Here is a 22,065-nt window from a genome sequence, read left to right as displayed (position 1 = left end):
TTTATTAATATAAAATTAAATTTTATTTTTGTCAACTTGTAATTATTAAATTAAAATTGCATTAATGACTTATGAGAAAAATGGTTTAAAAAAATAAGCATTCAATTGTTTTGCCACTTAAGCATGTATAAGAAAGGTTTTAAAAAGCACAAAGCGTATAGATCAAATTTCAACCTTCTCAAAATTAAGCGAGATTTGGATACGCCTAAACGCCAAAAAATTGTTTCTCATTTTCAATATTATTTAAATAATAAATAAAAAAAGTGTAAAATTACCGTAAATTTAAGATTAAATTAATATATTTTCAAGTTCTAAAAAATAAAAAAATATAAAAATTTCAATAATTAACGATTTCTCAAAAATCTACAAAATAATATAATAAAAATAAGTTAATGTATCTATTAGTGTGTCTATCTATTAGTGTGTCGTATTCATATTTATGAAGTTTCATTAGTTATTTATACATATATATTTATACAAATATATTCATTTTAAAATTTAAATTAAATTTATTTTTTTATAACAATGTGTATAAGTTTATCATTTTCTTACTTTAATGTAATAGTGTCAAAACCAAAATTTTTGATATATTACTTCATATTTTATATTTTTATTATTTTACTAATTTGGTGTATAATTAACAATTAAGTTTTACAATAAAATACTATTGTATCTACTTAATTTTCAATAAATTACAATACTTGAGTTTGCAAGAATAAAATTTTACTTTGAAAAAAAAAGATTTGAATTACTTTTATATAATATAACTGATTTTATTTTTTTACACAAACATTGCTTCATACCTGAAGGTGGTGGCCGGCGTTGATTTTGGAATCGGGGAATGCTGCTGAGCTTTTCATTGAGAACCATAACTGATGTTTGCCACCTTCAGTTTATAAGATCATCTCCAATCTAAAACTCTATTTTAAAATAATATAATTTTTGCACTAAATACAATATTCATCTTTAAAAAGAATATTCTCGAAATAATCTTTTTTATTTGATTATTTAAATTTTTTCTTATTAGTTATTAAATGTCTATTTTTAAATTCAGTGATATAATTATAAATATATTTTATATTTGATATAATTAATATTATATTATTAATAATTACGATAATATTACTAAAATAATTAATTTAATTAGTTTAAATATATTATTTAAATCTATATTATACGAATTGAAATAGAAATTATCAAAATTGGTGAAATAAAATTAATAGATGATATTAAATTAAATAACATATTACAAATACAATTTCAAATATTTGAACAACCATAATTCATCTCATAAATTATCAATTAAAGCATTTCGTAATACATAGTGAGCGTCTTGTCTTTTATTTTTTATATCGAGCGAGAAATTCTCGAAATCTGATATGCTCATTGACAACAGTTTCTACCATTGGAGTCGGTGCTTACCTTAACATATTGAATTGGTGCACTAAGATCACGTTCATCTTTGATTATCATATTGTATTATAGTACATACTTTCATTATATCATTCAAATGATTTTTCTTCCAACCACGTGCTGTAGATGCCACAATCGTAAACCGTGATTGAAAACGTCAAATGCACGCTCCACATCTTTCCTTTATGACTCTTGTTTCATCGCAAATACTGCTTCTTTGGACCACGTGGATTATGAATAGTTTGCACAATAGTTGACCATTTTGGATAAATACAATCAGCTAAATAATATCCAATGTAATTTTCTTTTGTTCCAATAGTATAATGAGCAAGAGAAGCAATTTCTTGTGCAAGATTGAAAAATAGACTGGAAGACTCTAAAATATTTATATCATTATTGGTTCCACGCATACCAAAATATGCATGACATATCCAAATATTGTAATCAGCTTATCGCTTCTAAAATGATTGTTGGAGAAGCACTATGACCTGCATATTGTCCCGCCCAAGCCGTGGGACAATTTTTCTACATCCAATGCATACAGTCGAGACTTCCCAACATTCCAGGAAAACCTCGATGTTTTCCAATATAGAGAAGTCTAACAACATCATTTGGCAGTAGGTTATCTCAAGTACTCCTACGCAAAAACTTCCACTATAGCTCGACAAAAGCATTGCATACACTGAATTGCATTAGATTCTCTTATTTGGATGTATTCATCGGTAGCATACGCAGGTAAGCCATATGCTCACATTCTCACTGAAGCAGTTGCTTTTTGATTATTCGATAGCCCGAGCCGTCCCTAACTATCACTTCTTTGTATGAAATAATCATTGTGATTCTTTACGACATCTACTATCCGAATGAAAAGTTTTCGAGACATTCGAAATCTTCGTCAGAACATTGCTTCATTATAGATTGGATTCTCAGCAAAATAGTCATTAAACAACTTATGATCAGCAATTTCACGTTCACGTCGGATGACTATGTGACCTGAAATTGACGCTTCGTGTGTGAATTTTTGTTCTTGTTGGATTATGTAGCCAGCAACTAAATCTTGTTATCGAGCTATAGTTGACAGAATTGCTCTTCTTCTATTTTCGAAGTTTTCAAAAAATTGAATATCGTCTTCATTGTCTGACAATGAAGACGAGCTAGATGAGTTTGCATCAAATAGATAATACGAATTCATTTTTAACTTAGAAAGAAGGTAAATTTTTTAAGTAATTATGATAATTTAGTTACATTATATAGATATGTCTTTGATTGGTAGATGAGTGTGATTTTGGTAGATGAGTTTGATAGATACATTTTGGACTGGTAGATGAGTTTAATAGATGTATTTTTGACTTGTGGATGAATTTGGACTGGTGGATATGTTTTTGACTAGTATATGAGTTTGGTAAATGTGTGTGATTTTGGTAGATGCATTTTGGACTGGTAGATGTGTTTTTGATTGGTAGATGAGTTTGGATTGATAGATACGTTTTTTACTAGTATATGAGTTTGGTAGATGTGTATGATTTTGATAGATTCATTTTTGATTGGTAGATGAGTTTGGTAGATGCATTTACACTTGTAGATGCGCTTTTGACTGGTAGATCATCTTTTCACTATAAATAAACTTCTTGTTGGTTGATTAAATCATAAATATTACATCTACAACCAAATAATCTCATTTTCAAAGAAATTCAATGGACTCCACTTTCCGAACAAATAATTACGCTATTGAAGAAGATAAAATCATGTGTAATGTTTATCTTGACGTTTCGCGATATCCTATCATCGGAATAAACCAATCCAAAGATCGATTTTGGAGTTGTATTAAAGAAGCTTTCAATGCCGGCAAATTGAATAACATGCAAGTACGCAATATCCGAGCATTGCAATGTCGCATGCAAGTTATCCTCTACGCTGTTAGAAAATTATGTGGATGTGTTATTATAACTGAAAAGCTGAAGCCGAGTGGCGCATCTGAAAAAGATATTGTAAGTATTTATTATTATATTTACATGAATACTCTAAGTCTATTTTTTATACGAGTTAGATATTTATGTGCAGTTGAACATGTCAAAAGATTTAATGATGTAAGATAAAAATTTCACTAAAGGATTCAAGTTTGATCATGTTTGACCTATAATGAAAGATATGGAGAAATTTTGGCCAATGACATTGCACCGATGCCAGTATCCAAACAACATGTCACAAATTTGGATTCATCACAGTCGGATATTCAAGAATCAGAATCTCCAATATCAGGTTCCCCGAATTAAATTCATTTTCAATTAATTTAAGCAGTAATGAGAATGCAGGTGGAACTTCATCTCAACGACCTCTTGGAGTGAAAAAATCCTAAATTAAAGAAAAAAAAAGAGAAGAAAATGTTTCGGAATTAATTTATACGATGAATGAATGACATCGCGAGCTTATCAATGTATTACAAAAAGAATCTATCGATGTGCAACAAAATTATGATATTAAGCTGTTAGCCTTGCAAAATGATCAAAAAAGATTAGAAATTCGTCAACAACAAATAGCATTGGCTAAAATTCAGGAGGAGAATAAAGTTTTGTACATAGATCTAAACACAATTGGTGATCCAGAAATGCATCAAATTGTTCAAAACGAACGAGCTAGAATTATGTAAAAAAGAGATGAAAACACCGTCAACATGATGGCAGCGCATTTGGAAAATATTTTGGTGATTTTGGAGGATCTGGATCTGGATCCGGATCCGATTTTTCAAATTATTAATGATTTAGTTTGTTTATATTTTACTATATTTGCATTTAAATTATCAGAATTCGAATTAATATTTTTATTTTAATTGTGCGTTTGAATGTTTAAATATTATTCAATAAATTCGTGTGTTTGATATTTAATTATAAAATTATTTAAAAATCTTTTTAATTAAATTTTTTAATTTTTATGATTAAATATCTAATTATTAAAATAATATAATAAATATTATACTATTATTTAAATAATATTTATAATTTTTAATACAAATATTTATAATAAATAAAAGAAAAATAATTTTTAAAAAAATAACGAGGAGCTCTACGCCAAATTTGGTGCAAGGAAATGGAGCTGCGCTATTTTGGTTGGAGAATGATTCTCAGCTTTGGTGTAAGGGTAAAGATGTTCTAAGTCAGATAATTTTGACATTTTTTTGAAAGGGTTAAAAAAAGTTATTACATGTGTATTCATTTTACGCTGTTTTTTTCAGATTTTTAATTTTTATTCACTGGTTTATTTTCTCTGTGGAGTTTGGAGTGCGAGTTTCCTCTAGTTATTTGAGAATTTTTTTTAAAAAAAGGATACAATTAGGGCATTCACAGTGGTGGATATAATTCAAGCAATGTCATCCAAATATAATCTCCATCTAAATATTCACAATTGCATACCATTGATTTGTATGACACAACAATACCCGGTTACAAATTTGTAACCAAGTATTGCAATTTTTTTTAATTTCTTCAAGCCAGCGTGATTGAGACGCGCTTGTTTTTTGTGTCGAGGTGGGTCGAGCTTTTTTTTATCGAGTTTTTTTTTTTATTTTTGGTCGAGCTCGACCCAAACTCAAGAGTCAAACTCTTCACTTTTTTAGTGAAGAGCTCCAAGCTCTTCACACTCTTTGAATGAAGAGCTTGGGTGGTGAATTCAGCTTGGGTCGAGCTTCTTTTTATTTTTTTTTCACTTTTTTTTAATATTTATTTAATTATATTTAATTATTATGTGAAATATAAATAGATGATTGAATGGAATCTGTATAACGTTTTTTTCTCAGATCAATTAAGAACGTTGGATTTTGATAAATAATAGATAAAAATAATTAAAGTAGTGAAATGATTTTATTTAAATAAAAATAAAATATTAATTAAAGTGACATTGTGACTCATAAATATTTGGTTGATGTGATATTTGATTGTAAAATATGATATATTTGAGTAGAGAAATATTTGATTGATGATGTGGATTAATGAGTCCACAAATATTTGAAGAAAATATCCTTCTTATTGTGGATGGCCTTAGACCAATGCAAAACTTGTGCCATAAATAAATTTTAAAATTGTCCAATTCTATTTTCAGTGCTATCATAAGCCAACTTTTGGATTTAAAGCATCTAATTATTGAGTATGTCTCTTACGAGACGGTCTCACGAATTTTTATCTGGGAGACGGGTCAATCCTACTGATATTCACAATAAAAAATAATATTCTTAGCATAAAAAATAATATTTTTTCATGGATGAACCAAATAAGATATTCATCTAACAAAATACAACCATAAAATCGTCTTACACAAATTTTTGCCCAAATTATTTGAGAGGAATGGCTCGTTTCAAAAGTTTACCAACTCATGACTTTCATAAATAAGCAATTCATATGTCTTTTTTTTTTTAATTAATGTTTGTAGCTGTCCATTTTTTTTTAAAAAAAAATGCAAAGTTGAAATTCTTAATATAGAAACTTCCAGCTCATGCACTTCCATAATATGTCCAACTTTGAAATTAAAACTGTAACTTCGTGGATAACTCTACTCCACACAACACGTGAACATATGAAAAATATCTCATTGTGTCACACTTTCGTCCAATTAACTGTCCCGTTTAAGCCCCAGCAGCCTGGATTTTTGGTGCAGCATTAAGACATAATTCCAAGAACATCTAATTCCAGTCTTGTACGCAAAGCTAACCTCCGTTCCCATTACACACAATCATTTTACAAAAGAAGAAAGAGGCAGGCGTGTTTCGAAATCATTACATGAAACTGCTTTGAGAATTTAAACTCACGCAATATGATACAGTTGTGTGCTGTGAAGAAAAATTAGTTGGTGGGATTAGAGATTCTTGAATTACCCCAACACATGGCGGTTTCATTTGCTTCAGTTACGCCCATATTCAGTGCCTCTTCGAATGCCGGTAGCAGTAGTCTACACCTCCAGCCCGTTCCATTGCCATTCATTTCTAAGATAACCACTTCACCAAAAAGAAGCAAACTTTTGAAAACTACGATTCATGTAGCTTCTCCGGCAATCGCTCCCGCTACAATACCGGAAGATGGCGCTGAAGACGCAGAACCTTTTATTGAGACAGCTGATTTTGAAGAGATCTCTTCGTCGAAGTTTTCTTGGAGAGATCATTGGTATCCAGTTTCACTTGTTGAAGATCTTGACCCTCGTAATCCCACTCCATTTCAGCTCCTGAATCGAGATCTTGTTATCTGGTTTGATAAATCGGCTGCTCAATGGGTTGCTTTGGATGATAAATGCCCCCACAGGCTTGCACCCTTATCGGTGAATTTTTCTTCATCCTTGTTTTTTCGATAGTTTTGCAAGTTCTTGGAACCCTTTCTTCCTCAAGATTCAATCTTTGTGGAGAAATCTTGTTGACCATCGAAACATGTTCTCAATTTTCTGTTTCGTGGTCATAATTAATTGTCTTGATCTTCAATTTGTTTCCAAATGTATCGCAGGAGGGGAGAATCGATGAGAACGGGCACTTGCAGTGTTCATACCACGGATGGTCATTTGACGGGTGCGGCTCATGTACTCGGATACCACAGGCAGCACCTGAAGGACCCGAGTCTCGTGCCTTTAAGTCTCCGAGGGCGTGTGCTACCAGGTTTCCCACCATGGTTTCTCAAGGCCTTCTCTTTGTTTGGCCTAGTGAGAATGACTGGGAAAGAGCTCAAGCCACGAAGCCTCCAATGTAAAAGTCTTTAAATTTCTGGTTTATTCTTTAATACGCAACCTTGGAGAAATATTATACGGACTATATGAACGATGTTTCCAGATACCTCGGTTGGTTTGGTTTTTTAAGCAATATTTTTTGTTGGAAAAAGAATATTTGACGTTCTCCTGATTGCGGGGAATTGTTTAGGTTGCCTGATGATTTTGATAAGCCCGAGTTTTCGTCGGTGACAATTCAACGTGATCTGTATTATGGCTATGATACTCTGATGGAAAATGTGTCTGATCCTTCACACATCGATTTTGCGCATCATAAGGTAAAATTGGTATATGATTGAAAGAGTTCGATCTTAGTACTATGATATTTTGTTGTTCTGTTGGTACAGCTTGTGTGGATATTAATTCAGTGTTTCAAATGTAGATTATCTCTAAATATCTTACAAGATCCAGAAACTTTTTTCTGTATATATTTGCAGGCTACCAGAAGTAACAAAATCACATGAATGGTTGAAGATGTAGAAGAATGAGTTGATGAAAGATTGATAAATCGAAATATTGAAATAAATTTAGTTTTTAAGAAATGTTTTTTTAAATCATTTGCTGGTGGAAATATTGCAAGTGTCGCAATTCAAAGTTCATGTTGAAATTATTTGGATGTGATTCCTTGCATGGTTGGTTAGTGGAGCTAGATGATTATCTATAACCAAATCTCAAGACATGACCCAAGTCTGTTGAGGAACATGCTGGGTGAGCTATGTTGATTGGATAACAAGTGTGTTGTCTTGAAATTAATACTGCATATATTTGATTTTTCTGCCATAGAGTTCGATTTACAAATATATTTTGCTACTGTTAAACATCGGTTACTGCAGAATTTATTTTGAGATTCCGCGAGTGTGGAAATGAGTTTGAATGTCCTGTACTCCTGTCAAGGCTCTATTTTCAAATAAGCTATATTTACCCCCACTTATGTCTTTTGAAAAACAAGCCCTTTTACGAGTCACTTAAAACAAATATGCATTGACAGGTTACAGGAAGAAGAGATAGAGCAAAGCCGTTACCATTCAAGATGCAATCAACTGGACCGTGGGGTTTTTCTGGCGCAAATGAGGGTAATCCAAGAATTAGCACCAAGTTTGTTGCGCCTTGCTACTATATAAACAAGTAAGTTTATCTGTGACATATCGTACTCGAATAACAATATGTGCAAATTATACTGTGGTAGGATAGGCTATCCCCCAAATCCTTGATTCCAGCGTAAGCTGCAAAATTGTCGCACAATTTTCAAGTGTCTCCAATATGTTCTAGTTTTGTTCCAATATATATGGTTGGCCCTGAGAGTTATTTTACTGTTATATGTTATGAATCAAATGAATAACAGAATTGATCACGGTCTAATTTCTTGAGATATTTGAGTTGCTTGCAGCTGTCTAGTCCTTACCTGCGGCTGTCTAGTCCTTACCTCTATAAAACCTCGTGGTTTTTTTTTTCCTAGCTTGTTAATGTCATTGTCATGTAAAACTGTTGGTGACCAAGTAATTCTAGTAAAATACATCCGTTTTAAGTATTGACAATTTATGGTTTACATGGCTAACGGTGTTTCTCTCTTTCGGTCATGTTTTTATTGTAAGTAGAGTAGCTGTGGAAACAAGACCTTCTGCGTTTTTATTTAGTATCTTTATAAGGATAGATTCATTTTACATGTAGATATGGATATGAGTTTGGTTTCCCTTATATTACCGTTCTGTTGATGCCAGAGTCGAGATAGACACCAAACTTCCGGTAGTAGGGGACCAAAAATGGGTCATATGGATTTGCTCCTTCAACGTTCCAATGGCGCCTGGAAAGACTCGCTCAATTGTTTGCAGTGCCCGTAACTTTTTCCAACTCACTATGCCAGGTCCCAAATGGTGGCAGGTAAGTCCTGCTCCTCTCATTTTCCAGCAACAATCTTAAAAATAATCTATTTTTACCCTTCAATTGATTTTTGACAATAGGTGGTTCCTCGATGGCACGAGCATTGGACATCGAACAAAGTATACGATGGAGATATGATAGTACTTCAAGGTCAAGAGAAGATCTTTCTTTCAAAATCGAAGGATGGCGTGGGAGATGTCAACAAAGAGTACACAAAGCTAACCTTTACCCCTACACAAGCGGATCGTTTTGTTTTGGCATTCAGGAATTGGCTTCGGCGACATGGCAACAGCCAGCCGGAGTGGTTTGGTGCTGCCAATGATCAACAGACATTACCTTCTATTACATTGTCCAAACGCCAGGTATTGGACTTCTTCAATCTATAAAGAATGGAAACATTTGAATCCTCACTCCATGAGACATCAAAAATATTGTTGATTCTGTGTTATGCAGATGTTGGATAGATTTGAGCAGCACACTCAGAAGTGCTCTTCGTGTAGAAGTGCTCATTCTAGTTTCCAGACATTGCAGAAATTCTTGATCGGTACTGCTGTTGTTTGCGCTGCAACGGCAGGGATTCCTCCAGACATGCAGTTTAGGATTGTTTTGGGGGCTGTTTCGATTTTGAGTGCTGGTTTGGCCTATGCTGTAAATGAACTGCAAAAGAACTTTGTGTTTGTTGATTATGTACATGCTGACATTGATTGATTATTAAAAAAAAAGTTCACTATAATCTAGTAAATGAGGTTTTAGGAACAATTATTTGCATCTGATGAACAAAAACCACCCGAATCACAAACCCCATGAAAGAAAACTTCGCAAAATCTAAGCACTTGGAAGATCCCGACCAAACAACTGTCTGACTTTGCCTTGAAGTAATGGTGTGCTTCTTGTTGTATAGTCAGCTAATGGTGACACTATCAGAATAGATGTGTTGGTGTGCTTTAATATTCGTAATCTGGTTTTATTAAATTTTCTCCGTGCGTTATGATGAAAATCCTTGGAAGGATTCAAAATTTGGATTTGAAATTGACATACTTGAAATGCATTACATTTGATTCAAAAGCTAAGCAGTGAAGAATTTCAAATCAAACGATAAATGAATTTATCTAATTAGAGATACTATTATAGATTTGAAATAATTAACTACAAATTCATGTACCTTTAAACTTCACATTGACTGCATTTGAAATGGTGTGATTTAATAAATTCGGACATCAACGTTGTAACTTGTATATATGTATGAAAATATAATGAAAATGGATGTTATTAGATACTATTAGATACAAAAACACACGTACACACCACACGTACACACCACACGTACACACACTAGAATAAACCCCTTCCCTTACTGTATAAAAACGCGACTTCTTCATTTAATGAGTAAGTTGATTTTCGATCAATCCATTTACTTGTAATATGGTATCAGAGCACTAGTAATTGTGGTCTCTTTACCACCAGGGAAAACACCAGTTGGTTGTCGATGGGTTTACAAAGCCAAGTTTTTAGCTAATGGCACTTTACATCGATACAAAGCACGTTTGGTAGCCAAAGGTTATACACAACAAGAAGGGTTGGATTACCTTGAAACATTCTCACCGGTTGCTTAAATGGTCTCTGTTAAAGTCTTGTTAGCTCTCAGTGCTATACACAATTGGACATTGCTGCAACTTGATGTAAATAATGCCTTTTTACACGGTGATTTAGATGAAGAGGTTTACATGTCTTTGCCTCTTGGTTATACAAAGCAGGGGGCGTCTTTACCATCTAATGTTGTCTGCAAGCTGCATAAGTCTCTGTATGGACTCAAGCAGGCGTCCAGGCAGTGGTTCTCTAAATTTTCCTCCACTCTATCAACTCTTGGTTTTGCTCAATCACAGGCTGATCATTCGCTGTTTATTCGGACGCGTGGCAATGTTTTTCTTGCATTGTTAGTTTATGTTGATGGCATTGTGGTGGCTACCAATGAACCTAAAGAGGCTGAAGATCTCAGGTGTTTGTTGCACAATCATTTTGCACTCAAGGATTTGGGTACCTTGAAATATTTCTAGGTATTGAAATTGCTAGATCTCCGCAAGGTATTTCCATGTGTCAACGACATTATACCCTTCAGTTACTGTCTGAGGCTGGTTATCTCGGGTGCAAACCACGCTCTACACCCATGGATCCTACCTTGAAATTAAGTCAGGAGGCTGGAGATCTTCTCCCTGATCCTTTGGTGTATCGAAGATTGGTTGGACGGCTGTTATATCTCACAATCACTCGTCCTGATTTGTCCTTCTCAGTCACCAAGTTGAGTCAATTTATGTCTAGTCCACGGACCACCCATTTGCAAGCAGCTTATTCAGTTCTTCAATATTTGAAAGGAACTCTCGGACAAGGTTTGCTCTATAGCTCAAATTCTGAAATCCGATTAAACCTATTCTGTGACGCGGATTGGGCAGCATGCTTGGATACTTGCCGTTCTACTAGTGGCTATTGTGTTTTTCTTGGTTCTTCGACGGTTTTCTGGAAGGCTAAGAAACAGCATGTTGTTTCCCGCTCCTCTGCTGAAGCAGAGTACCGTTCCATGGCAAATGTAACGTGTGAAGCAATCTGGATTATTTCCCTTCTACAAGACTTGGGAATTTGCATCAGCAAACCAACTACCTTGTTTTGTGACAGCCAAGCTGCCATTCACATTGTATCCAATCCGGTCTTTCATGAGCGTACGAAACTATATTGAACTGGATTGTCATCTTGTTCGTGAAAAGCTCCGAGTTGGTAGCCTCAAACTTCTGCATGTTTCCTCCAGCAACCAATTGGCCAATTTGTTCACAAAGCCTCTACTTCCAGCTCGTTTTCATTTGTTACTCTCCACGATGGGTGTCCATAATATTCACTCTCCATCTTGAGGAGGCGTATTAGATACTATTAGATACAAAAACACACGTACACACACTAGAATAAACCCCTTCCCCTACTGTATAAAAATGCGACTTCTTCGTTTAATGAGTCGGTTGATTTTCGATCAATTCATTTACTTGTAATAGATGTCAACACTACGTAAAAGATAATTTAATGCACAATGCCACATGTCATTAATATTTAACAACAATAAATGAAGAACAAATACAATTCACATTTAAAAGAAGAAAAAAATGAGAAGCGGAGACAATCGCTAATCACACTGGAATCTAGAAGTCTGCAGTCTTCTTTTTTCGGATCTTCTCTTGTGGGGGCTTACACGTTCTGCACTGGACCAATCTATTTTGGTCCAAATTCTCGACAGAAACCAGACTGCGGTGTCAGATAAGATGATGATAGTAGAGCCAACTGCGCACTGAATTGTAGAAAGCGTGTTTTCTGTCCACCAGTTTTTCGCGGGTTTCATCTTCATGGCTGCAAAATTCAACCTTGACAAAGACTGTGAATGCCGATACAACGAGAGTCTCCGACGGGGCGCCAGTTTTAAAGGTCGTGGCTCAGAAAAAAGCCAAGAAAGTTCGGAAGGTATGTTAATGCTTTCGTGTCATGTAATGGGTTCTTTAAGTTATCTTTGATCGTTTCCTGTATTTGAAGTTGCGTTTCTCTACAGTTTTTGTTTTCATTTTTAGGTATATTGAATGAAGGAGGCTGTGAATAAGTTGGGGAAAAAGGGGGAACTTTTAGAAAAAAAGCCAAGAAAGTTCGGAAGGGTATGTTAATGAAAATCAATGGAAGGATTTAAAATTTGAATTTGACGTCAATTGAAGATATAAATTATATTTAATTATCTATATTTATTATATCGTTTCATTTAATTTCATTTATTATTTTGAATTTTGTGTTGTTTTTATGTATTTAGTTATTAGTTATTATAACTATCATATTAAATATTTTTTTATATAATATTATGTTTTTCAACTTTTCAAAAAGTGTCTCGTGAATTTTAGTATATTGAATAATCGTAATTTGCTATTATTATGTTTCTTAATTATAATTTCAATATAAATGTTTTTAAACATGTTATAAAAAATAATTAAAATTTTTAGTCAAAATTTATTTATCCAATAAATGATAAAAAATTTGAATTTAAAAAAATATTTATTTATTGTTTGTAATTTTGATAGACAAAATATCATACGATTTTTTAGATATAATTTTTCTTTTATTTTTTTTATCAGTAACACATCCACTCAGCAAAAATAAGAAAACAATTTAACTCCAGAAGATTATTATCTCATTTAAGCATTATTATCTGGAATTATATAAATATTTTTGATATAATATTTAAAATTTATATATATTGTATTATATCAATAATTTTAATAAAATTTTAAATGCTAATACTTAAAAATTTTAAATATTTAACTTCAAATTACAAAACAAACTCACAAACTATTAAATTAAAAAAAATTATCATATTAAAATCAAATATTTTTTATAAAATTATTATATCATAAGTTCACAACACAACACAAATATTAATAAAAAACAACTCTGGAACCAAAAATGTGCCGACAGGTAGCTAGTATCATATAATTGGGTCAAATGTCTTCACCCGATTAACCAAAGCTAGGTTTAGCGGGTCAAAACCTTTTCGGATATGGAGCCCCAGTGGCCCGGAATTCTCCGGAGAAGCCCATAGAACCTCCAAACCTGCAACAGTGCGTGTTTCAATGGACACCCGTTTCCCCTCTATGCGGGTTCTTGTCCGTCCCGCCTCCACACCACCCCTCCCACCTTACCCACAGGCACAGCCATCTCTCACTCCGCCTGAACCATCGTCTACTTCCCCTCAGAATGGCGTCACCGTCGTAGGGTTTGTCGGGAAATGCCACGAGGATGTGGCTTATCTGATCAACAAAATCATTGACTCCAACGTCTTCGGCTCCGGAAATTTGGACCGGCCTTTCCCTTTTCAAGGCGACTATAGCAACCCGGAGATAGAGAAATGGTTGAGAAGCAGGAAATTAAGCTTCTATCAAAACAAGGGGATTTTGTACTTGCAGTTTTCGACGACTGGCTTCCCAGTGACTTCGAAAGGATTGTGGGAGAACCGGCCAGCGTCGGTCTCGGTTTTCGAGGACCATGAGCTCGAGGATCTTCAGGGTTTGCTTTTTATGTTTTCTGTAAGTTTAGTTTTGCTTATGGATTTCGATATTCACTGTTCGTCCAGTTTAAGTTCTGGTTTATTTGACTTTTGAGTTTGATTCAGTTATGCAAGTAGACTTCGGAGTTCAATTTTAACCGGAAAAAATAAGTATTTCTGGGATTTTTGCGCTTGCGAAATATTTGCATTCAATGCATACAACTGTTTGTGGATTTTAATTCCAATTTTTATGGTACCCTCGTTCTGTCCAAGCAGGCTATGCTGCATGTTGATTTTTCTTTTGTGAAATGAAGCTTCATATTGTTTTAAACATGAAAAGAGAAGTATATTGATGTTTGTTGCTGAAAGACACTTGGTTTTGCTATTCACTCAGATTTATAAAATATACTTAAAATAAATGAATGCTTCTTTCTGAATGAATTTTGAAATGATGTTTCACTTGCACCATGAGAACATTCAAGAATTAATTTGCATAACTTTGAGATTTACCTGATTGAATTCGGCTCCCAGTATTCCTGAAATCTTATTAATGTGTGAAATGATTTTAGGTTTCAGGATTTCGTGATAGGAAGATAACTCTTAAATGCTTTTTGTATTGTGAATGCACTATGTTTTTTCCTTTTTTTGGGCAAAATTGGTATTTTTTTCGGTTTTTCTCAAGGATGTATGAAGCATGAATTCCTTACTCTGATTTGACTCTTCTAATTCATCATTTGTGAATTCTTTAATAAGAGAATGCTTTTTCCTTCGTTCCTCATTTGTAAATTCTTTAATAAGAGAATGTGTTTTACTTCGTTCCTTGCCCTTTTATTTTTCTTGTTTTTGTAGTATGTGTGATATAAGTTTAATCACTAGATTAAAAAATCTGTACGTTGGACTCCATTTTTATAAATGTAATTAAATGAATGAGTACAAACTTTTTCTTTCATACTTTCTTTGTAATCTTCGAAGTTAGTTAAGTAATTTAATCTTTCCTTAGCATTTCAGGTCTGTCACGTACTTGTACTTATTGAAGAGGGGTCACGCTTTGATACTCAGTTGTTAAAAAAGTTTCGGCTTCTGCAAGCTGCTAAGCAATCAATTGCTCCATTTGTAAATGAGCTACCTGAGATGTCTAGGTCACATTCTTCAGCTTCTTCAACAATGAATGCTTTCAGAACTTCAATTAACAATCCCTCCCCTGGTAAAAGTCGAGGTATTCTAAAGCGTAATGCTTCAGCAAGCACACTAATGTCAGGTTTAGGTTCTTATACCTCTCTGTTACCTGGTCTATGTACCCCGGTTGTACTTTTTGTTTTTCTTGATGACTTCGATGATATTCAACACAGCAGCCACGGTAGCAAAATGGAAGAGCCTACAGAAGCCTCCTCACTAAATTTATCTAGTTCGAGCAATTCGGCTAAACCCAGCCTGCCCATGAAAGGATCTAGTTCTGTTGTTGTTCTTACTCGACCTGTGAACAAGTGTGAAGGTGGACTGAGAAAGAAAATGCAATCATCTCTCGAGGCACAAATTCGTTTCTCAATTAAAAAATGTCGTACACTTTCTGGTTCTGAAAGCGGTCATGCTGGTTCAAGGAGGGGGGATATTTTTACTTCAGCCCCTCTATTTTCCCTTGATGCATCAAAGGCTGTTTCACTTGTTGATTTCGGTTCATTCCAGAGTGGTGAATCGCTTGAGTTTGCTATCAGCCTGGTAGAAGAAGTATTAGATGGGAAAGAAACATCAGACTCTCTTCTGCTTGAAAACCATAAACAGTATGCAAACAAAGATGATATTCTTGCCTTGAAGGAGTTCATCTACAGACAGTGTGAGCTCCTACGAGGGAGAGGCAGTTTGGTTACTAGCACCAACGCTGGCTCTTCTGCTGGTGTTGGCATGGTTGCTGTTGCGGCAGCTGCGGCAGCTGCTGCAGCGGCTTCTGGAAAGACAGTAAATACTCCTGAGCTCCCTAGTTTGGACATCTGGTTGTCTTCTTCTCTGCTGATTCTTAATGGAATACTTTCTGCCAAACGATTGTGCATGTATGAAACTGAGATTAACCGAACTCGTGAACAGGAAGCAGGTTCATCTGATCCGTTAGAATCTGCCGTATCTCATCTAGAGAGTATTACTGGACTGAACTCTAGGTTTTCGAACATGTGGTGCCAAAAAGCCTTTCCGGTTGCCAAGAAGGTTTATTTAGATGAATTACCTCGTTGTTATCCAAGTTCTCAGCATGAGGACCATTTAAAGAAGGCCTTGCACGCCTTCTCCTTGATGGTGAAGGGACCTGTTGTGCAACTGTATATAGATAAATTGAAAGATGACTGTACATCTATCTGGAGTTCTGGAAGACAATTATGTGATGCTGTTAGTCTGACAGGAAAACCTTGTATGCATCAAAGACACGATCAAAAAACTCTTTCAGATGTTGTAAGCAAGCCTCATTCAAGTGGATTTGTGTACCTTCATGCATGTGCGTGTGGCCGTTCTAGGCGACTCTGGCCAGATCCCTTTGATTATGAAACTGCGAATGTTGCCTACAGTTTTCTTGCTGATTGCGACAAGTTTCTTCCTGCCATCCTGCTTCCAGAACAAAGCATTAAAGGACCCGTTCGACCCTCGTCATGGAATTTAGTCCGAATTGGAAGTGCCAAGTATTATGACCCTTCAAAAGGTTTACTTCAGAGTGGCTTTCATGCAACACAAAAGTTTCTTCTCGGATGGGCTATATTCCATGAGAATTTAATAGAAGCAAATTGTTCAGTGCTGAAAGACTTTCAGAAAGTTTGCTTAGATACAAACATCAAAGTTGAAAGTGCTACATATGGAAAGACTAAGACATCAGATGGTGCTGAGTCTCTGTTGAGTTCTGGTCAAGTAAAAAGTGAAGAAGAAATGCAAATAGGGCTCTCTTCTAACATGACGGATTCGGGGAGTAGGAACACAATTGTTGGTAGAGGATTGTTCAACTTTACAATGAAAAAGCCTTTTTCTGAAGTCGTTTCGGGATCAGTTGCTGCTCACTCTGGATTTCCTCCTCTTTTTCCTAGAAAGCAACCTATTCCATATGCTGATAAAGTTGTTAAGAAACATCATTCTAGATATAGGGATCTGAATAATATTAGTGAAAGTCTTTATAATGTAGAACCAGCAATTTCTGAAAATATTGATTCAGTTGACAAAACACTGAACTTTAATCGGATTGCTTCTGGTGGCCAGGAGTACGGTAATTCCTTTTCACATGTTGAAAGCAATGTTGGGCAGATTAGAAGTTCCAGTTCTATGGATCATGTTATGGCATATGTTGGATTTGAACACGAGTGTCCCCATGGCCACCGATTTATACTAACCCCAGATCATCTTACTGAGCCTGGTTCATCATGTACGGGGCCAGAAGAGAATGCCGTCCTATCTTCAGTGGTAAAATCAGGACAAAAACAAGATCATGTGAAACATGGTAAAATTGTTAACCATGGTAAAACACGACGGCAGACAAATGGCATAATTAGTGGTGGTGGTGGTGGTGGTGGTAAGGCCAAAAACGTAGAGAAGCCTCGAGAACAAGTAGCTAATGGAAACAAATACACAGGTAAAGCTGTGCAATCAACCAAGCCACATAAGGAACAGTTCAATGGGACAAATGTTTCTGAACCGATGAAAAATCTTGATACTTTAGTGCAATCTACTTCTGTAGATGGTGGTTGTGCCTTCTCCTTGATGAACAGAAGTTTGCCTATTTATATGAACTGTCCGTATTGTAGGGACTCTGAGACCCAGAACGATGCATTAAATATTAAATTTGCTAGCACAATTTCACAATTGCAAAGGATTTTCGTGGTACGAATCCTTCTTCTGTTAAGTTAAGTCTTGGGGCTGTGGTAGCTAAAATTATTAGCGACATGGTTCACCTGAAATTTCCTTTTTCTGTTCATTTCACCCTCACTTGTAAATCATTAAAAACTATAACCTTTTCTGTGTAATCACATGGTGAGCTACGTTTTGAGTGTTTACATGTCCTTTCTAAAAAGACTTGCCAACCGGTGGTGTTTTTGCTTCTTTAGTGTTATCATTACCTAGTTGTTATCCTCTCAGAGATAATTACGGGTCTAGTAATTTTGTCCTTTAAATGATGACTACAAGCAGATTCTATGGATTACAAAGCAAGTACAGCTGAGTATAATTTTGAGAAGTTCAACCCTCTACACTAATAAGCATTTTCTCATACTACTTATCTTTCAAGAATTTTCTGTGTACAGTCAATGTCTGTGCTACTTTACCAATTTCTTTCTTTCTTTTTTGTTTTTTGTATCTCAAATGTTTTGTGTTTTATGCTCTTTGAAAGTGTTTTACAAACAATTGTGTGTATTTTGCTGATTTTTTAAATACATAAATACCATATTATTTTTCTGAACTTAATATTTTTGTGAACAATTTACCATAATTTTTTTCGTGGATTCTAATGTGTGATTAGATTTTTCAACTTTGTCCTGAGCATTCCTCCCTAATAAAACCTGAATGTGAAATCTTGGGTTCAAATCCCACTTTTATGGGTTGTTTAGTTAGCTAGGAAATCTCCCACCCCCATTGTGTATGAAAAAAAATTATATACATGTGTGTGGTTGGCGTGAACATGTGCTGATTATTTTTTGTGTGCAGGTGACACCTTCCTTTCCTATCCTTTTAGCTGCAAACCCAATTATACAATTTGAGGTATGTGTCAGTTTATGAATTGCCATTTATTGTTATTAGTTTTGTATATAGTGCACAAAATACCAATGTTTTTTGGTAATGTTACGTGACTCTATGCACTCGTTTATATTAGTGAAGTAAGCTAGTAAAGTGAAAATCAAGAAGGTAAAAGCATTAGATGTTGAATTTCATTGATATTTTGGCCAAAATAAATCTTCTTCTTTTTTTAATGTAGCTGGGTACAATGAGGAAATACTTGTATTTCATGACTATCTTTATTAGCATCTCCAAAAATTTCACTTGGGAAACTTTTTCATGTTTCATTCATAACCTAATCAATAGAAGCCTTTTCTGGGAGTCCGTATAAAATTAAGGTGACCTCTTGTTTTCATCTGATTTTACTTCCCTTTTTCGCAGTTAGATGACAGTAACAAGATTAACCTTCTACTGCCTGATCTCTCAGAATGAATCATACCGTTCTGAAATCTAGATGTGTCTTTATTGGTGGAAATGTGTGATTTTTTATTCGTAATTTGATAACTTTGTTAAATGTTCTTACCCTCTTTATTTCTCACAAAGTGACTGTTGAGTAGTATTTTGCTTTTATCGTGAATTGTGGAAGTGCATTTAAATTTTTTATGGTTTAGATATGTTGAATTTTTGTTAGTTTTGTACAAGTGTTCTGTTTTCGACAACATTTGGCCTCCTTCAAGGAAGTATGGGGATTCCTGTGATAAAAATTTGGATGCTTTAATTTTGTCTAAACCGCAGGTGTCATGTCTACCTCCTTCTGTTCCTGACCGAGATCAAAAACTACAATTTAGCTTGGGTTGTCCAGTGGTTTTGCCGCCAGATAGCTTTCTCTCTTTAAGGCTTCCTTTTGTTTATGGGTTGGAACTTGAGGATGGAATTTTACATTCTCTTAAGCCTTCTGAAAATCAACCAGAACTCACAGCCTGGATTACAAAAGGAACTACATTGCTGGTTGTGTCAGCCAAAAAAACTTGATTTGGGATTAGTCACATAATCGAAGTGGGAGTTCTGCTTATATCGTGGAATGTTACTAGTTTCAAGTCAAGGCCTCAGCAGTGAAGAATTCCCCTGAGCCTATGGTATATTCCATTTATATTCGAGTATGGATTCATTTATTTTGGATTCTGAGAAGCCTCATATTTAGTTGAAATCTTTCTCCACCTTTCCAGTTGACACATTGCTCGGTCTGCCTTGACTTTTTTTACTTGGTATTTCTTGAAAAAAGGGATATACTAATTGTTAAGTCATTAAAAGACAACTATTACATTCATTGGAGTATATATGACATAGAAATTGAGTTTTGAGCCATTACCTAGTAATGGGAAACTATCAGGGAGTCTGACAGATACTTAGTCGTCATCACATGCATAAGGTTGCTGTGTTTATTCAAATGAAAATACGAGGTTATTGAATGGGTTGGAGAAGTGATTTTTTCCCTTACTGATCACGCAACCTTGAGTTTTCCCAAAGGGAATGCTGGGTGCTTTCCCTCCTCCATGTATATATATTTCCATCTCCATTTTACTGGATGTAATTTATGCTTGTTCCAGACTTAATACTATGCACTTGAGCTCTTTTGCGTCTTTTAGTGATGCAGAAGTATTTAAAGAATATTTTGTGGATCATGTAGTGGGAAGCGTTAGAGATCTTGGATCCATGTGGTGGTGCTTATTTATAACCATGCACACACCACCTATTGCTCCTTGGGTTATTTATGCAGCAATAATTGTTCGTTGATTTTTTTCTGTGGGTTGACTTCTGTGATCACAATTGTCAGATTGTTACATGGTCAATTTTAATGGGTAGACAGTTCGTGGAGAAGGCATAGTTTCTTATTCTATTTTTTATTTTGAATTTTGCCCCAGTTATTCTGCCTGACCATTTCATCTGAATGTTTATGAGTCTAGTTAAGCCTCCATTACTTTCAGGTTTTGTTATCGAGATACTTTACTGGGCTGCTGGGAAGGCTGAACTGGAATTTGTGGAGTTCATCATAATTCAATATGATGACAAGCAGCACGCCATCTTCAGAACTCGTTCAAATTGCTCGATCACTAAACGCTGCTGGTATTTACCGAACTAAAATGGTGTTCCCAAGAACCAATCCAGAGAAAGTTTGTCCAAAAGCAGCGACAATTTAAGCCCTCAACGAGGATTCAGAGTTCTATCTGTCGGTTCCTATGATTCCAGATAGTTAAGCTACCTAACATGTTGAGTATTCCTAAAATATTTAGTTTTATCGATGTTCTCTGGAATTTGTACGCGTGCTGCCTCTCATGTGAGTACCAGCATGAGATTAAAATCAGGTTTTTTTGTACCCCAATAAACCTGTTGGAATGTTTCTATGAAATGACGAGTTGTATTTGAAACTTTGATATATGATCCACGAATTCTGAATCTGCTTGCATCGACTGGTTGTTGAATTTTTTTTCAATGGTTCACTCGACTATAAGGATGAGTGTGCTTGTCGCGCTAAGATTCTGCAACTCGTCGACTCTCCAATATTTCAAGAAAGTGAGTGTCGAGGGGAATGGATTATTGTGTAGTATCGTATATATATTACATACAATGGGATGTAGTTAATTGTAATCAATAACCAAATATTTGAATTGGAGTATCAAACATGGAAGGATTTAGCAGTAGTTGGTAGGAAGACGATATGGCAAAGGTGCAAATATTGTGAGGAAATTGGAATTTTGAAATATGAACCCAACACTATAACAATTAGAAAGAGAAGTGAAACTTAACCCACCAATTCAAATGAAAACCGAGTTCTACTCTTGGATTTGACTACTTTAATCACTGTCCGAATGATTAAGTTAGGCGACAAAGGCCAGGCTGGAGATATAGACATTCACATGTACACCATCAATGCTTTTTGCCCTTTTAACTTCTCCAATTTCTGTCATTTTTTCTTCTCTGTTACTTTTTGGTTGTATATTCAAGAAAATGTGTAATTGCGACTCGACTTAACGTACAGCCGATCAATTTTTACCATCTTTCCGGATTAAGGCGATTCTAGTCTTTCAATATACAAGATTGCATTCAATTATTCTTATTCATTCTTATATATAAGGTCGATGGAAAATGTCATGAACCTCGAATGTAAAAATAAATTCGAATTTTTGGACACAAACTTAGATTTGGGACAACCGTATTTTACATGTTGTTAGAGATTTGGTTTTACGTTATTTATAATATTGATTGAAACAGGGAATAATTATGTTACAAGTTACAAATTGCAGACACCTGATTAA

At 34.8% G+C, this 22,065-nt stretch overlaps 2 protein-coding genes across 2 annotated transcripts; both read left to right on the top strand.

Moving 5' to 3' along the window:
- The first annotated feature begins 6,026 nt into the window (after positions 1–6,026).
- Positions 6,027–9,757, top strand: LOC142553527 (pheophorbide a oxygenase, chloroplastic-like). Its single transcript, XM_075663854.1, has 7 exons — positions 6,027–6,711; positions 6,891–7,126; positions 7,298–7,424; positions 8,135–8,271; positions 8,865–9,024; positions 9,105–9,386; positions 9,478–9,757. Exons 1-7 carry the CDS (start codon positions 6,283–6,285, stop codon positions 9,730–9,732), a joined length of 1,626 nt encoding a protein of 541 aa, XP_075519969.1. The 5' UTR covers positions 6,027–6,282; the 3' UTR covers positions 9,733–9,757.
- A 3,787-nt stretch (positions 9,758–13,544) lies between these two features.
- LOC142553526 (uncharacterized) lies at positions 13,545–21,212 on the top strand. The gene is made up of 5 exons (XM_075663853.1): positions 13,545–14,120; positions 15,089–17,923; positions 18,743–18,796; positions 19,547–19,887; positions 20,737–21,212. The coding sequence occupies exons 1-4, from the start codon at positions 13,668–13,670 to the stop codon at positions 19,781–19,783; spliced, it is 3,579 nt and encodes a 1,192-aa protein (XP_075519968.1). The 5' UTR covers positions 13,545–13,667; the 3' UTR covers positions 19,784–19,887; positions 20,737–21,212.
- The last annotated feature ends 853 nt before the right edge of the window (positions 21,213–22,065 follow it).

The sequence above is a fragment of the Primulina tabacum genome, chromosome 8, assembly GCF_025594145.1.
Source record: "Primulina tabacum isolate GXHZ01 chromosome 8, ASM2559414v2, whole genome shotgun sequence".
Taxonomy (NCBI): domain Eukaryota; kingdom Viridiplantae; phylum Streptophyta; class Magnoliopsida; order Lamiales; family Gesneriaceae; genus Primulina; species Primulina tabacum.
Note: the sequence above shows the minus strand (reverse complement) of the source record. Positions and strands in the feature narration are given on the sequence as shown.

Excerpts from the sequence above, each read along its gene's own strand:
- LOC142553526 (XM_075663853.1), top strand. The coding sequence starts at position 13,668 with ATGGACACCCGTTTCCCCTCTATGCGGGTTCTTGTCCGTCCCGCCTCC. Across the intron at positions 17,924-18,742 it reads AATTGCAAAGGATTTTCGTG|GTGACACCTTCCTTTCCTAT; the intron begins GTACGAATCCTT and ends TTTTGTGTGCAG. Across the intron at positions 18,797-19,546 it reads ACCCAATTATACAATTTGAG|GTGTCATGTCTACCTCCTTC; the intron begins GTATGTGTCAGT and ends TCTAAACCGCAG.
- LOC142553527 (XM_075663854.1), top strand. The coding sequence starts at position 6,283 with ATGGCGGTTTCATTTGCTTCAGTTACGCCCATATTCAGTGCCTCTTCG. Across the intron at positions 8,272-8,864 it reads CCTTGCTACTATATAAACAA|AGTCGAGATAGACACCAAAC; the intron begins GTAAGTTTATCT and ends TGTTGATGCCAG. Across the intron at positions 9,025-9,104 it reads CAGGTCCCAAATGGTGGCAG|GTGGTTCCTCGATGGCACGA; the intron begins GTAAGTCCTGCT and ends TTTTGACAATAG.